The sequence below is a fragment of the Phycodurus eques genome, chromosome 18, assembly GCF_024500275.1.
Source record: "Phycodurus eques isolate BA_2022a chromosome 18, UOR_Pequ_1.1, whole genome shotgun sequence".
NCBI classification, from domain to species: Eukaryota; Metazoa; Chordata; class Actinopteri; order Syngnathiformes; family Syngnathidae; genus Phycodurus; species Phycodurus eques.
Genome location: NC_084542.1, coordinates 17,188,706 through 17,204,833, shown reverse-complemented (window position 1 = coordinate 17,204,833; position 16,128 = coordinate 17,188,706). Strand labels below are relative to the sequence as shown.

General features: G+C 46.5%; 1 protein-coding gene across 16 annotated transcripts in view; it reads left to right on the top strand.

Moving 5' to 3' along the window:
* epb41l2 (erythrocyte membrane protein band 4.1 like 2) overlaps nucleotides 1–16,128 on the top strand; it is a 44,579-nt gene that overhangs the window by 1,006 nt on the left and 27,445 nt on the right. For 3 of the 16 annotated variants that reach the window (XM_061705218.1, XM_061705204.1, XM_061705203.1), the window contains exons 1-4: nucleotides 9,858–10,156; nucleotides 13,632–13,848; nucleotides 13,921–14,097; nucleotides 15,777–16,016. In XM_061705218.1, coding sequence (XP_061561202.1) covers nucleotides 13,648–13,848; nucleotides 13,921–14,097; nucleotides 15,777–16,016 — 618 coding nt within the window. In that variant the 5' untranslated portion in view covers nucleotides 9,858–10,156; nucleotides 13,632–13,647. Of the gene's footprint in view, nucleotides 1–3,004; nucleotides 3,258–8,813; nucleotides 9,076–9,099; nucleotides 9,122–9,840; nucleotides 10,157–13,631; nucleotides 13,849–13,920; nucleotides 14,098–15,776; nucleotides 16,017–16,128 lie in introns of those variants that run through there. The other 13 variants (XM_061705210.1, XM_061705211.1, XM_061705208.1 and 10 more) reach the window with 12 other exon arrangements.

Below are 16,128 nucleotides of genomic sequence, written 5' to 3'. Positions count from 1 at the left end.
GGATGCGACTCTCACTTTTACGTTAGAAATGGCGGAAGTGTCCGTAAGTGCCGCGCTGCTTCCGAAGTGAAAGCTGATCTGAAAAAATAGCCAGGAAAAAAAGAGGGGAGCTGCTGGCAAATCCACGACCACGTAACAATGCGGCTGTCGTCATCTTCACATGGCCGTCAAGAGCAAATCCTCCCTTTTCACTGTTCTTTGCTGAAAGCTATTTTTTTTTTAGGGCCAAAGCCTGGTCAGTGTTTCTTCCATGTGTTCTCCTCATGAAATATACCAAATTCTTTGGGTGTGGCAAAGTGTTAAGTAAGTATATATACATATATACAAAGCAAATATATATTATATATTGTAAGATATTTCAACTATAGTTATTTTCTAGGAGCAAAGTTGCACTTTGGCTGGAGGATCTCAAACTGCAAATGGTCGCTGCTGCCCTCTAGTGGCCAGTCAGTACATTTTGTGATGATCATACATAAAATATATTTGTTACTGTGTCGTGGTCAAATGATGGATTTAAAAGAAAAAATGCACAAATAGAAAATGACGTTATTATATTAGGTACATCGCAGTATTTTAGAATAGCGTAGAACTGCTCATTGATCTCATGAGTTCACGTTCAAAAAGTGAAACCGATATTGTCAAGATTAATGAAACACTTGAAATCAATAGTTTTCAGAAGGTCAATTCCTCCCTAAATTCGATTTCAAAGTTCTTTTAAAGTGAGAATAAATATTTTTTTCGTTCGTCCACCTCCTCTCTGTGACGGGTGCGCACCCGCACCCGACAACGAGGCGCTCTAAAGCGGCCACACGTGGACTGCGCGAAGGACATGTGATCATATTTGCTGTCATTTGCTAATTTCACGTCGCAATTGCGCCAGATAAGCAGCGAGGCGAACGAAGGTGCTCAATTTCCTATAAGTGGGGGAGGGGCGGGTCATGCGCTTTTAGCCCCCCCCCCCCCCCCCCCCTTCCAACCCCCCCCAAAGAAGTCCGAGTTTGAATTCCTAAGTACACCGACGGGTAATACCACACAGAAAATATCATCACGCATCAATGATCATTCGTTCCTCTTATCGTGATCGACGTGGAGCTCCATGATGTGATGATGATCATCTACGGCGGTGCGCCTCGCGACCGCCGTAGATGTTTAATTTGCCGCGTGACCACGCTTGAAACACACAAATCTCGTATCTGAAATCATCTATCCCCATTGAAATGAATGGAAGTACCGTGAATCCGTTCCGGCCTCCCCCCAAAAAGAGCGCATTTTTGCTCAACAGCCTGCTACATTCTCGGATTGAGCAGCCTCTTTCATGCTAGCGGGCAGCTGCAGGCACCAGCGCGGCTCAGTAGCATCGGCCGCATCGTCCACCGTGAGCCAATCCATTCTGCTCCCTGTCACATTTACGGCCTTTTAAACCTTTCCGAAAAAAACCCCACAAGATTCCTTTGAGGAGGCCCGAGCAATAGACGCCCGTTCCTCCAGAGATGGCGGCACTCGGACGACCACGGCCGACGTTTGGCCGTCCAGATGGCGGCGTTGGGGTAATTCCCCGCAGCGGAACGCAACGCTAATCCCGCCTCGAGAGAATATACGCTGTCTTGATCTGGCGCCTGCATGACTGGAGGGAGCTTTCCCGGCTCGGAGGTCAAAGTTTGGCTGTCACTTGCGGCGCAAATCTGTCGCTTCGACGCTACAGTTGCAAGACGTCGTCGTATGCGCGCTCCAAAAGGGACGTGAAGCGGCTTGGACTGCCTTCAGATCAAGTCAGCCTCGTTCGGTGCAGTGTCTTAATCTCTTGTGTGGGAACGGCTTTTGCTAATGTGGGACCTCTGACAAGCAGGTATGTTTTGTAGAGAAGTAGAGAAGAAGAAAAAAAGTCCAGAGGAGTAGGATTTGCAGAGATCTACACATTTAAAAGGGTCTTTGGGAACTCAAATAAGTAGAAAGTTGTGCCTAACCAGACGCCCTAACCCTAACCCCCCACACTTAACCCTGTCCTAATACTAACCCTAACCCCTATTCCCAACTACCAAGCCTAAATCCAAAACATAGGACTATTGACCCGACATTTGAACCCAAACATTGCACACTAATCCCAATTTTGACGTTCAAATGCGAATGAGTATTTTCAAAGCCGATGTGTGATTATGTGCTCCTTTATGCTCGTACGTTCACGCTTACTGGCTCCATGCTGCTCGGCCACTGGTGAGTACACGGCAATTATACACACTTTTTTCTTGTTGTTTGAAATATTTCTCTAACATGCTCATAAGACCCAATGACTGCAATTCTCTCCTGTTGATCAACGAACACATTTTTGCTTGCGTGGACAGCAGCTAATGTGTGTTACTGTTCGTGTTTCGTGGATGTGAACGCCGCAATTTGCCTTCCACTATAAGCCAATTAGGTGAGCTCCTGTAATCTGGATGTGGGGACATGTGAGGTACTGGACGTGTGTGTGACAGAGCAAGCAAGCACACACACTAAAATGCACAACAGTGTCGCTGGGCCTTTGATGACGCAATTACCGAAGTGCTACTATGAGTTACGAGTGCCCTAATTTTTTTGGACGACGGCCACTTATTGTTTTACAGTTGATTGTTTTATATTTATGGCCTATGAGTGTTTTTCATACAAATATTTACTGTAATTATGACTTTACTAGTGGTAGGTTTGCAGATTCGGGTTACGTCGCCAGTGTAGGAACGGACCTCCGTCGTAAAGCGAGTAGCAGTGTACTGTATTACACAATTCTCGTCAACACGTTGTAGTGACTCATTACTTCCAATAGAGGGTACCAGAGCAACACAGTAACATCTCCACCTCCGCCTTGAACGGGCCCTCCAACGCGATTGACCAATCACGTCGCACAACCCAAGACAGTTTTCTTCTTCGGCCAATGGCAGAGCGAAACGAAGTGTTGTTTTTTTTTTTTTAACTGTATGGGGCGGGACTTGCGGATGATTGACACGTCCTGCCTCTGTGCCTGGATCAAGGTTTTCAGTGAGGACTCATCCACTCCACTGGAGATTTTTGTTTGCAGGAATTATTAATTCTTGAGGGGTGAACAAGCCGAGAGGCCGGCGCTCGTTTGGAAGGTCCACATACATTTCATCTGGGATTTTTATTTTTTTTATATATATATATTTTTTTTTTTTAAAAAAAGGTATTGTTTGTTTTTGGACTCCCATTTAAAGCACGTGATGAGTCTTCAATGAAATTGTCTCGGGTGTTTATGCTGCCTCCGTAAGGTACGCTACACGCCTTAGCATCCGTTCATAAACGGCGAGCTCGTCGCAACTTCCCTGATTTCGAGTCGTTTGTTGAGTTTTTGTAGTTTTAATGGTGCTCACCTAAACAAGTAGGTACTCCCAGGCTCGGCGGGAGCTTGTGCGCCTACTAGCATCGACGGTAACATTTGGTGGTCGGTCATGGCGCCTTAACGTTGGCAAATAAAAGGGCGATTTTGCAGCAATATTTCCCCAATTCCCTTCGGCTAGTTGATGCGTTGCCCCTCGCTAACGTCGTCCAACATCCGCCTTCTCCGTGACTCCCCAAACCATTCATCCGTCCCGCTCTCGGGCAAGCCCTAAATAGTTTGCTGTTATTGCTACTTTTACGTTTTAAATCTCATTTTCTTTGCTACTTTGTCACTCTTGAGCATGTATCTGCTGTTTGCAGAGTGTTGGCCTGATGCTGTTTTAACGGTTATTCGTCGTGTTGAACGCGTTGGGCCGCAAGGGCGCCTGGGAACTGTAGTCCTGCATTACCTAGCTTGTATGCGTTATCCTCTTTCGAACTACAGTGCGCACGAGACATTTGAGCATGTTATAGCGTTGTTGTATGATGAGCAGAAATGTCGTTGCGTAACAAATGTGACAATGACCAATCTGAGTACTTCAAGGCAGCGTGGGGGCATTGTTTCCAAATGATTGCTTTTTAATTATCATTTTACTTGAGCGTAACCCTTCATCCTAACGCTACCTCGTAACCCTAAGCCTTCCCCTAACTCCTAAAAATAACAGTGCTCACACTCTGAACTTGGTTTTCGTGGTGCCCACCACAGTGTTAGGAACTATGTTGACATGGTTGTGGTTGCTAAGCGACTGAACAGGAAGTGGCCCGGCGCCTTTCCCCGTAAATTAGGCCACAGCTCGGCCGTGTGAGGAGGAGGAGGAGGAGGAGGAGACGCGACACAATCGAAACACGTGTGGCGATGCGACGTTTTTATTTCAAGCTCGGGATGATCGGGGCGATCAATAAAGTAGCACGCGCCATTTTGTCGTGACAATTGGTGGACGCTTCGTAACGACGACTTGAAATGTGCTTTGGCTGCAAAAACGGTTGTCTCCCACCAGTGAATCTGTGAAAACGAGCGTGACATGATTACAAAATTAGTTTGACATGGGCATGTTCTGACACAATTTGTAAGATTTTGCCTGACTGGGTCCCCTTATCGTTATTGCACAGGTTAATGATTACAGAGCTGTATGTACACACTGTTGTAATGTGTACATGTGCTGTCCTGCTATTGGCCACACTGGACATGTGACCAGGCCATGGCTACTTCACACATACACTGGAAACTGTCCGAATAGCAATATATCACAGCAATGTAAGAAATTGTCAGACTGTTGAATGAAAGTATGTGCTGCAGTCTCATTATAATGTCATTTAGCGCTCGTTCCGCTACCATCCAGGCATCAAATAGCGGTACGCAGACTGATCGGGCTGAAAACTGTGTGAAATTAGGTTGACTGCACCACTATTTTTGTTGAATGACTTCCTGTATTGTTTTTGTTTGTTTGTTTTACGGACTCTTAAATAATTGTTTGTCGACTGTTGCCAGCGGAAACGATGAATCTCTTTGACATTTGACAAAGGTCGAGCAATTGAGGAAACTGGGTTAAATGGCTTGAGTTATGTTGTTAGGCTTCTTCTCTGCCACCGTATTTTGAATTTCAGTCGAAAAGAAGACATTGCAAAAAAATTAAATAGCTAGGAACGGAGACGAAATGTCAGGTGAGTTTACATTTCAACTGGTAAGTGGATTCAAAAATAGACGCAAGCTCTTTTTGAGTGTGCAATGGATAGCGTGCTAGAAAGCTGACGTTAGCTAGCAGGCTAGCCATTATGTTTTGCTAAAGTACTCAAAGAAAGAAAACCTAACCAAACATTATGTCCATATATGTGAGAAAATGCCTTCCACAAACCTGATGATGGAGGTTTGCTTCTCAGTCTGTCCAGTTTTTGTCATCGTTTCAGTTCAGGTCAGTCGGTTTTCTGCCACCCGGACGTATTGTGGCGACTGCTGTTTACAAACATTATGAAACGACCTATAAGAGCAAACACACATTTTTCCTAGACGTGCGGGGATTCTCTCACATTTACAAAAAAACCAAAATGGTTGAGATGTCGGGGGAAAAAAATCTGTGTTTATTCTGCTTCATCTGCTGTGTTGTGTGTATTCACGTGCAGAAAAAGTGATCAAAATGACAGTAAAGCAACTGAATGCATCAGGCCACACAGAGAGAGAGAGTGTGTGTGTGTGTGTGTGTGTGTGTGTGTGTGTCGGTGTGTCGTTCATCTATAACTGTCCGCGGCATGTTCCCGGAACAGTGGCAGCTCTGTCCCGCTCACTAATGAGAGGCCTTAATTGGTCGCTGTGCCGAGATATTCCTCCCTCACGGCAATTGATGAAACTGGCCTTTTGCAGGGGGCGCCATTGAGTGAGTTAGGGGACTCCAAGAGGTTGGAATTGCAGTGTTAATTGTTGTTACTATTCCGACGAATGATGGGCGTCAACAAGCCTGAAACCACATCAGTTTTTGCAACTGAGTGTATCCCGATGAGTGTGGATGTACCAACCTTTTTTTGTACCACAGACCTGTTTCATGTAAAGAAATATGTTGGTAAAAAGAAATGATTCAAAATTGTTGTAATTCGTGGGAGCTCTGCATTTGTTTCTCATTGAGAAGAGTGAAGACCCATCTTGGGGTAATGGGAGACGAAGACCCCCGCTTGTTTGGGTTGACGTCATTGCCGAAAATCCCGCTTCACAAAGATAGGCTCTTGGAAATGGAAGTAAGGTGTTTAGATTCTGGTTCAGAAAAGAGCCAAAGTGACTTTTAGCTCATTAAAATCGAGCACAAGCAAAACTTTCAAAGCTTCTTTTTGTCCCGCTGCTTTTGTGCTCTGCAATTGCAAGTAAACACGTTCATCTCCGGCGAAGTGGACGTATTGTGCAGTTTAGCGGCGGGCTGTGACCGCTCGGCGCGCCTTCAAAGCGATACGCGCCGGCGGGCACGGCGGGAATCAAAGTTGTACAGAGGAAGATCAGAGTGGTGCGGATGAAAGGACGCTGTAATGCAATGTTCATCTTGTTTCGCCGGCGGAAAGTGACCGACATGTAAAGAACTTGATGGCAAAAGCAGAGTGTATAAAACAGCTCTGTATTGTTGACTGTGGCCTTTTCAGTGTGCGTTAGCAGGGTGTAATTGTTTGCTCACTGAATAGCTCCATTAAGCCAAACAACAAACTACTCTCGAAGAGCGCAAACGGACTTCCTCCAGCGAGGGTCCGACTGAAAGCGACGACGGTAATGAAAAGCGAGTGGGCCTGGGGCTTTGGCGGTGGGCCAACGTGGTTAAAAGCAGATTAATCAGCATCGGGTCGCACTCTCACAGAGAGGGACTGGACAGAGGTCACGACGAGACGCAGCCCTCGTCGTCCTTTTAAAGGCCGCTTGGTGGGGAGCCACGCTAGACGAGTGCTAATATTGCGCGGCGATTTAAATGCGCACCGACTACGTTGACGGAGGAGCTCGTTCGTCCGCTGCTTCATTAGTCACATTTTTAATGCCGGCACCTCCTTCATCCTGGAATGTCCGGGGACGGGAGAACAGGTGTGCGGGGTCTCGTTGAGAACAAACAAGGCACCGGCGGCATCACCCCGATTGTCACATTATTCGGAAGGTGCCGGAGTCCGTTACGGACTTCAAATTGTCTAAATTCTCTCAACCGGAAATATTCTCCGATTCCTGTAGTTCTTCATGAAAGCCGACTGAATATTTGAATATTTGCTATTGCGAGGCCGGCGCTAGCGTGTTGGCGATAAATACGGCGAGAAAGCTCGTTGATGGCGCCACATTTGTAAGGGAGGCGCATTTGGGGGACGAGCCGCAGAGACGAGGGTGCGGCTTTGAGACTGTGCAAATTTTGCCGATTCTTCTTCCCCCCGCTGAAGGCTCCGGTGCCAAATGCGCTGCCTCACCACTTCAGTGTCGTGCAGTTGGTTAGTTGCGACACCATGTTTCTTTGTTGGTCTACACCTTCCAGTACATTACCAAGCTTTCAGTTTCAGCTTTAAATAGAGGATTGTCTCTTTTATCCACCTGTATCTTGTTTCCTCTCTGTTATCAAGCCATGTTCGTTGTTGGGCACCTGTCGCCACCACCCTCTATGGGATGGAGGTTTCCATAGCGACGCCACACCCACTCGCTCCCGACCGAAGACTCCCAAGCGTGTCGTCAGCCGTTTGCGGTTTCCTCACGAGTTCTGCCTAGCGGCTAATATTTGTTTGCCGGTGAACTCACTGGATCTCCTCTGCCGGGTTCCGCCCGTCCCAGCTCGCTCGCACGTTCTCACAGACGGCGCTCGTGCCTCGCCGCACTAATCGCTGAATGGGAGAGTTTAGCGGACAACAATAGCACATATGAGCCCAGCCGCTATTCTCACGCACGCAGCGAAAGAGACATTTTGGCAGGACATAGTTTCATCACTTAACACTTTTCTCAATTGCTTCCTACTTGCGGTTGCTTCAAAACGCTTGCACTCTATGTCGGTGCTTTGAAATGGTTGACCTGTTTGTTGTCGCCCTTTGCCGTTTTTATAGCTTTATAATTCAGACTGTTCAAAGTGTTACTGTCGCAGTTGCCCGCTGCAGGGGGTCTTTGTTTTAAATTATTATTTTTTTTTTATTTTTTTAAATCCCAATACACAAATGTTTTGAGGTTCAAATGGCACACTCAGTAACCGCCGTAAGTGCTGTTTTTCATTTGGTTATTTAGCACCTGACAATCCCTTTTCCGGCCCCATTGCGTTGAAAGCAAGTGTCCTAAAACGCTGCATCTAATTATCCGATTGTGGGATGGCTCATCGCCGCGTGAAAGCGCGCGCAGTCACACCGATATCTATAGAATAGGCAAAGGCAGATAAAAGCTGGATGTTTGAACCGTACCAAAAGACCAGCACATGTGGCAGACAGTAAGATGGAGGCCCTGAAGGGCTGAAAGACAGAAACACACACACACACACACAGATTATCCCTTGTGTAATCCTCAGTTTGAGGATCAGTGTGCGGTGTGACAGGACAGCCATGTTTTCACACCGCCAGCCTGTGTGTGAGTTGATCAAGTTCAGCGGACTCTACGAATACATTCGATTTCAAACGCATCGTACAATGGCTTTATTGTGTGTTGCGTCCAGGTTGCGTTTCCTGCAGTTGAGTGCTGGCAGACCTCCGTGAGGAGTTGGAGAGAGGAAAAAAAAAAGACAGAAAGAAGGGGAAGGGAGCACTTCCTGCCGGTTCCGACAAGTAACATCAGTCGGCTCTAAATCTGCTGCGGCTCTGAAACGGAGGTTTAAGCATGACCGTAATCTCTTTTGTCACTTGTACGCCTGCTGAATAATCTTTATTTTTGCTGCGGTAATCTCTTGTCTCCATGGGGATTTATGCTTGGTGTCCATGAACGCTGTTGCCATGGAAACCTGTTCCTCCCCGGGACCCCTCCTCTCCCTGTCCTGACCTCGCCCCGGGCCGTGCATGAACGCAAAGGGGCGGGCGAGGTTTTCTCTGCATGTCTTTATTCGACTTCTTCATTGTCACGCATACGGAGACAGATCATTCAAAAAACAAAACAACCAAAATTCAAGCGGTCTCGACAACGTCTTTGCCTCTGGCCCGCTCTGGCTTATGTCTGCCATAAAATGATACATCTCAGGATCAGGAAGTCATCGCCATGCCGACGACCTCTTAAATCCAGACTGACAGCCATAACGTCGGAAGTGTGTGAGTGGGCGGGTCTACGGCGCCTCTTCAAGTTGTTTGCGAGCTGGTAAAATTGTCCGACAACCGTTTAGCATTTACAAAGATTCATTCATTCGTCCCTCATTGAAGCGCAGTCTTTATTATTATTCCTCTGATAAAATGAACGACCTATTTGGATCCCGCTGGACATTATTGTGTCCTCCCTTTGTTGATGTTACGTATAAACCGACATGGAAAATGTCAATATTTTTTTAGACAGTTTGAAAACAAAAGCACCTTCGTGGAGATAATAACAAAACTCCAAAATACGATGAGCATTCCTTAGGGTTGTTGTCTAAAGGGCTGGAAATGACCGGAAAGTTGATTTTGCGACCCTGGCGTTCCTCACGTCGATGATTCGCAACCAGTGCGATCAGATCATCATCAGGTGTGCCGCAGGAATTCATCCAATTTCACTGAACTGGCCTAAGAATGATTCATTGAATGTATTTTTGTTTTCAATCTATGCCAGCGGCGTGTGGCGACGAGCGGAAAGTACATTCAACCGGTCTGCCCACCTGTTGCCAGTCATACGAGAGAATAATGAATACTTTTGTGTTCAATGAAACAGGCCCAGTGCATTTTGAATAAACTGAGACGAGATCATCAGTTTTTCCGTGCACATATTTTCGTGATTGTTTTTGTTCGGTGGTGTTCTGTGAGATTTGTAAAATGTAAAATATGTGCGTTGGCTGAGTAAAAGTTGGGGAAACGCTGCTTTAGCTGAATTGGAGAGTGGAATAAGCCTCGGTCTCCCTCTCTCTGTCTCTCCCTCCCCCGTTTTAGCCTCTCTCCAACTCCCCTCCTCGCTCTTGTCATTTTCTGCCCTCGTTTCCGCGGGTGAAAGTCCCGCGGGAGGCAGGCGCTCAGCTCCGCGGGAGAGCCGACGGGATGAGGGAGAGGGAAATGGCGCTGACAGCTTTGTAGGTGGTAGACCAAAGTGAAGGCGAATACTGTAGGGAGAAATAAGAAGTGCTTTTAGAAAGAGCAAGGCGGAGGTGGGGAAAAGCAAGAGGCTAAACGGAGGACAGGAGCTTGCGAGGGGGAAGAAACGCAACAGTAGGTAAGGACGTGCGTTGCTACAACAGCTCTTTTCGAAGAAGGTTTTGTCATTAAACTCCGGTGATGTTAGTCAAGCTGGTAGCAGTATCTGATGCTGTGAATGTAACCACGAGAAGAGCTGAGAAATGTCACCTTAGGCGATGATAATGAGCGGTACAATGGTGATTTTGTTCATATAGAACCATTCCCCCCCCCCCGTAAGAAATAATAACGAAGATATAAATGATCTGCATTAGGGTCAATTTGTTGCTGTCATATTTTTTTATTCCCTGATGTTTTAAGCAGTGGTACGAGGCAAAATAATTCCATTCCCTCGACGAACATATTCGTCACGGACGGTTTTCAACGGGTGGGCGTTGAAGATGGTCTCGCCCAGCTTGTCTGTGAAATTCATGTTTGGGAACCGTTGTAAGGACTAACACGTCCCTGTAGATAGCGATGTTGTATAACTTTGAGATTTGAGATCAGTACCGCTTTTGAGCAGAAGATCAAGATGAGCCGATGAATCTCACGTCAGTTGTGTAAGAGAGAAATGCCAACACGGAAGTTGGACAAGTTTAGGCACCTCACACTCAAACAGAGCGCGTATACGTTTGTATTGCAGTGGGTAGTTGGAAATGGGTGTTGCAATTGTGAGAAAAGATGAGTTCATGGCGTGAATGAGGAGATTTGAGGAGATTTGCGACACCAGAGAGCATGTAAAAAAATTTTTTGGGGTGCACATTTAGCCCCCATTAATCACTGCCATGGACGGCCATATCGGTCAAATATCCGTCTTAACTGGGAGGGCTGGCAGTCAATGAGGTAAGAGTGCTAATTGGCCGTGAAATTCTCATCTTGTATTTGCACACAAACTGTGATGATGTAGCCATCCGCAGACAAACGTTCAAACAATCTACTGCCATAAAACATTCAGGGTGCGCTTGTGTGTGTGTGTATGCAGAGAGGCCGTAATCGTGTCGCCGCCATTGTTTACACGGACTGTGGGAAGACGAGTGAACCAGGAAAGAGGGGCGAGATCATGCGAGCGACCCACTGGACGGGGACTGAAAAGAGAGCCCGGAAGAGAGGGATTGTGAGCACAGGGAGATGAGTGCAGCAGAGATTTAGTTTTGGAAAAAAGAGGAGAAAGAGGCGCCCTGAGCGAGAACCGGAGAGGGAGAATTGAGGAACAAACTTACGAGGGGGTAGAACAAGATCCCCGCTGTTCTTCTCGCAGTAAAGCAGTAAACTGGCAACGATGCCAACACGCACTCACATTTGTCAAAGGAGTTGCAGATGAAAGAATTTGCTGCTTGCAGGCCCGTTTGGATGAATCTGCTTGTAGCGAGGCCCCAAATTATCCATCCCTCCGTCCACCCCTCCATCCATCCATCCCTCCCTCCCTCCCTCCCTCCCTCATTAGTCGACCATGCGTAAGGAGACCTGTTCTATTTTTATCCCCGTGCCCTGCCTCCCCGCTACACGTTCGCTCTGCATTAGCAGGAAAAAGACAGTCAAAATGGCAGCAAGGTGACTAGAAAGGCGAGTGCGAACGGTGCAGAGCGCGACCGGCTTTGATTGACGGCAGGACTCGGATCAGATTTAGAACACTTTGAAAAGACGCTGTGTGATGACAATGGCTTAATCGGAAATGAATCACGCTTTAATCCTCGTTTGTTTGCACACACGGTCACGCACGCGCATAATTATACAGCGGACGTCCAACACAATCGCTTCCGTGACGTTGTTTTTTTCCCCCCCCCCCTCGAGGAAATAATGGAAATACAAATAATCTGCTCTCGGGTCAAACTGTGGCCGTCATTAAAACCTTTCAAGACCCACAAGAAAGAGAAGATTCTCTTCTTTCACCAGAAAATACAGTTGATTTCTAACTTTTTCTGTTCTTTCGAACACAGCAGGAGAACATGGGTCGGTTTCACCGAAAACACCGGTTTCTGACCCAAAAAAAGCAGGCGAAAGCGAGCTTTTTTTGGTGAAAAGTAACATGTTCAATCAGAACACTGATTTTTTTTCTTTTTGTTTTTGTTTTTCTTTTGTGACACCTCAACCCAAAAAACGTTTTCTCACAATAGCGACATACACTTTCTAACCACCGACCGCAACACATACACAGTCTGTTCATACCATACATATACAGTTCCATACACCGTTCAAGTGCGAGGTACCTGAACTTGTCCAATTTCCAACGCGTTGGCATTTCTCTGCCTCATGATTAACGTGACAAGATGAAATCTTCCACCGAATCTTGATCTTCTCCTCAAAAGCTGTGCTGATCTCAAATCCAAAGCGACGCAACTCTGCCATCTACTGGCGTCTGTTCGTTACGTCAGTGATGTAGGAGCGAGAAGCTCTTCCACGCCTCCCCGTTGAAAACGTACTTGTCAAATTTATTCGCCGGTGTCAGCCAACGGTCGGATTCCAGTTGAAGGAAATGTCGTCAGCTAATTGACCGTTTTGCGCTTTTTGTTTGTTGCCATTCGATTCATTTCTGGCTGTATGGTTATCATCACGCTTACATTTCTGTGCCCTCTTACCTTGCTTTTAGGAACAGTGAGGTTGTGTAGCGACTGTTCAAATGTGTCTGTTTATGGTGGACAGCACTGCCAGAGATATTGAGGTTGATAAGCGTGTGTGTGTGTGTGTTAGAAATTCCCCCCACCTATTTTTGAAGGGTGGTAGTTACGCAACAATCCTAATTTAGTGTGTAAATGTGTGCGAAGTGAGCCAAAGTTTGTGGATTCTCCTTCTCCCAATTTTTCAGAGACATGGTCTCGTTTTCTTGACTTGACTGACTCGGTTTAAAAAGAAGAGCGGACCAGAAAGCCTGCAGGAGCCACGGGGCTCATTTATAAAAGATTACACCGCACATTTAAATCCGAAGGTGGTGCGATGTGAAAAATTAATGCTGATGCCAAAAACTACTAGCAGAAACATAACGGCGGCAGGAGTAGTTTACTGTTTTACTGTATTTTTTCTCTCCTGATGATACATACAGTGGAATGAACAATAGAATTAATAGAACCAGATTGATATTTATTCATTTATAGAAAATACATCTTACTTTGATTAGTAATATATATATATATATGTATATATATATATATATTTTATGAATAAATTACAAGACAGCTGTTTTGTTTTATTATAATATATTTTCACCCAAGCCAAAAATAGAAACAAATATAATTTCCACTTTAAAGGTATGTGTATGGTTTTACATAATGTCCTTTGTATTTCTATTTTTCACTTTCAATGCTGCTTTTTATATTTATTGTAATAAAATGTATATATGTCGTCTTGCCAAAGCATACCGTCAATATAAGGAATATACACACACGCATAGTACAGTATATATTTTGCTTAGCCCATGAAATGCTGCAGAGCGTCCTTGGATCCCTTCAAAAGACGCTCGATAAAGCCGTTGTATTTATTTATTATATTATCTCACCACACGCTCCATCTCCCCTGGGCAGGTCGTGACGTGTCGCCATGACAACAGAGGCGGGCTCTGAGACAGAGGTGAAGGAGAAAGCGGAGAAGTCAGCCGCCGGGCTCGACCAATCGGAGCAGGCCAGCGCGGAGAGCCAGGAAGTGGCCGCCGCTGAGGGAGACGCGGAGAAAGAGAGAGGGGGCAAGGGGATATCGCGCTACCTGCCGACATGGTTTAAGAAGCAAAAGTCTGACAGCCAGGTACATCCGTACGGGTCGTAATGTTACACAGTCTTGTTGTCAACTTCCGAACGAACGCGATGCTTTGTATAGACCTCCCCGACCAAGGAGGTGCCGCCGCCGGAGAAGCCCGCCGGCAACCGCGAGGAGGTTCCGGAAGTGAACGGACACGCAGAGGAAGTAGAAGGGAAGGACGCGCTCAGTCCGGTCCGGGAGCAAGTCAAAGAAAAGGAAGCGGAGTGCCACTCCGACGCCAGCGCCGACACAGAGGTAACCTTATCTCGCACCTTCCGTGGATACACGTCGTATTTTTCCCAAATTGATACTATCAGTCCGTCCGCACACCGTCTATTATTTGTACACATTATTAACCAAATGAAAGTGTTGAAAGTAGCTTGAGAACAAATCTATGAACTCTTCAGAGTACTCGACTGTCTGAGGAGTGTTGTAAAACTGCACCTGTTCCCTCACTCCGCGGGAGCTGTGTGGCACCTCGAGAATAAAATTCTGCATGTTTTTTAGACGATAAGAAGTGAAAATAGTTACGTTAGATACATTTGTGTCAGCTTGTTTTTTTTTGTTGTTGTTTTTTTTTTAAATGGATCGCTTTTGCTTTGGTACTAAAGGAATTGGTCAGCCACAAAGGTAAGTGTGTGCAGATTTGTTTCCAAATAACTGTTTCTGATGAAAGAAAAAGGGGGGGGAAAAGAGTGGGCTATGGGGACCGAGCTGTGCCGCGAACAGCAAAAATCTGTGAGTAATTGGCTCCCCCGAAAGCTTTATACTGTAATTGTCACAATATGGTGGCAAACAGGGATATGGCCTGCCTAAGTGAAGCTCCTCCCCTCACTTTAACATAGTTGCGGGCACCAAAGTGCCACGCGATGGAGCCAACGCAATATGTTCATATTAGACAGGGATTTGGCCTGAATACAAAAACAGCAAAAACAAGAGGATGGGATCCAAAATTAAATCAGCAAATTGTAACTGTATGTATCTGCTTTCCACTGGACAGCAACGATATGATGTGCCTTCTTCCACAAGTCAAATATATTGTTTGTATACTGTATTTGGGTGGGGACGTACTGCCTCAAGCATCGTGACTGCCGCTAAGCCGGGGGCTGAGTCGCACTTTGTTTGTTTACGGAGTGCGGTTAGAGCGCAAGTCAGTTTGACGTCCTCGCCCTCTGCGTGGGAACGCAATACGTCTCCGTAGCAAAGGGAATCTCTATGGGATGTATTTGCGTTAATACGCAGTACAGTTTTGCGGTGCTGAAAATACATTTTTAAAATGCTTGAATTTGAAGTGAACACTGTCTTGGGGGGAAGAAGCTCACTTATGCACGCAGAATATGACAACCGGGAGTTTATTGGCTTTGTTTGGTTTTGGCTGCGGTTTAGTTTGACTGATGGGCCGCGTTGAAAGGTTTCAGATCTGTTTAACAGCTCAGCGATTAACGCGGATGTTCTCTTTTAACTTGCACGGTCCCGAAGTGTAAAAAAGAAATACAATTGGGAAAAAAAGACGGATGTGGCTTTAAGTGCTGGTAATCATTGGCGCGCGGGGGCTGCAGTTTGCACCAGCTGACGCAATAAAAACCACAAGTGAGATAATAAGCGGGGAAGGTGTCATAACAGCCAGCCAGCCGTTTTGTTTTGCAGATGTGTTTTTTGACCACAGACCAGAGGAACCTTTTTTTTTTTTTTTTTTTTTCTTGTCCAAGAGGTAAAATAAGTGTTAAAACTCAAACGCGCATATTTGTCGCTCAGCCCACCCTCACACTCAGTGTTCCGTCCAGTGGTCATAATGAGGCAGCCAGGCCCACCCTGTGACATCAACTCCACAGTCGGCGAGCCAAAAAGAGGCGCCCGCGCTTTTCTAGGAGCACACACGAGGAGGACGCGCTCGAGAGGGCTTTCGTCCATCTCTCCCGTCCTCTGTTTTTCAGCCCGCCGAGGAAGAGGAAGTCGAGCGGAAAAGCGTCGGGGGCGCCGAGGCCGCAGGTGAAGGAGGAGCCGAGGAGGCGCGGCCAGAGAAGAAGGACGAGGTGAAGGAACGAGCGCAGGGGGGCGAAGGCCAGACGACCATTTTCCAGTCGCCGCTGCGCTTGGTCAGGAAGAGCAAGATGAAGCTGGTGGTGTGTCACGTGACCCTCCTGGACGGCTCCGACTTCGCCTGCGAGGTGGAGGTGAGGCTCTCCACGCGACACCCGCGTCACACCGCTTGGACTCCATTGAATTGAGTCGCTTACGCTGAAATACAAAGGGCGCCGTTTCTTTTGCCTCTTCGTCAATGATGTC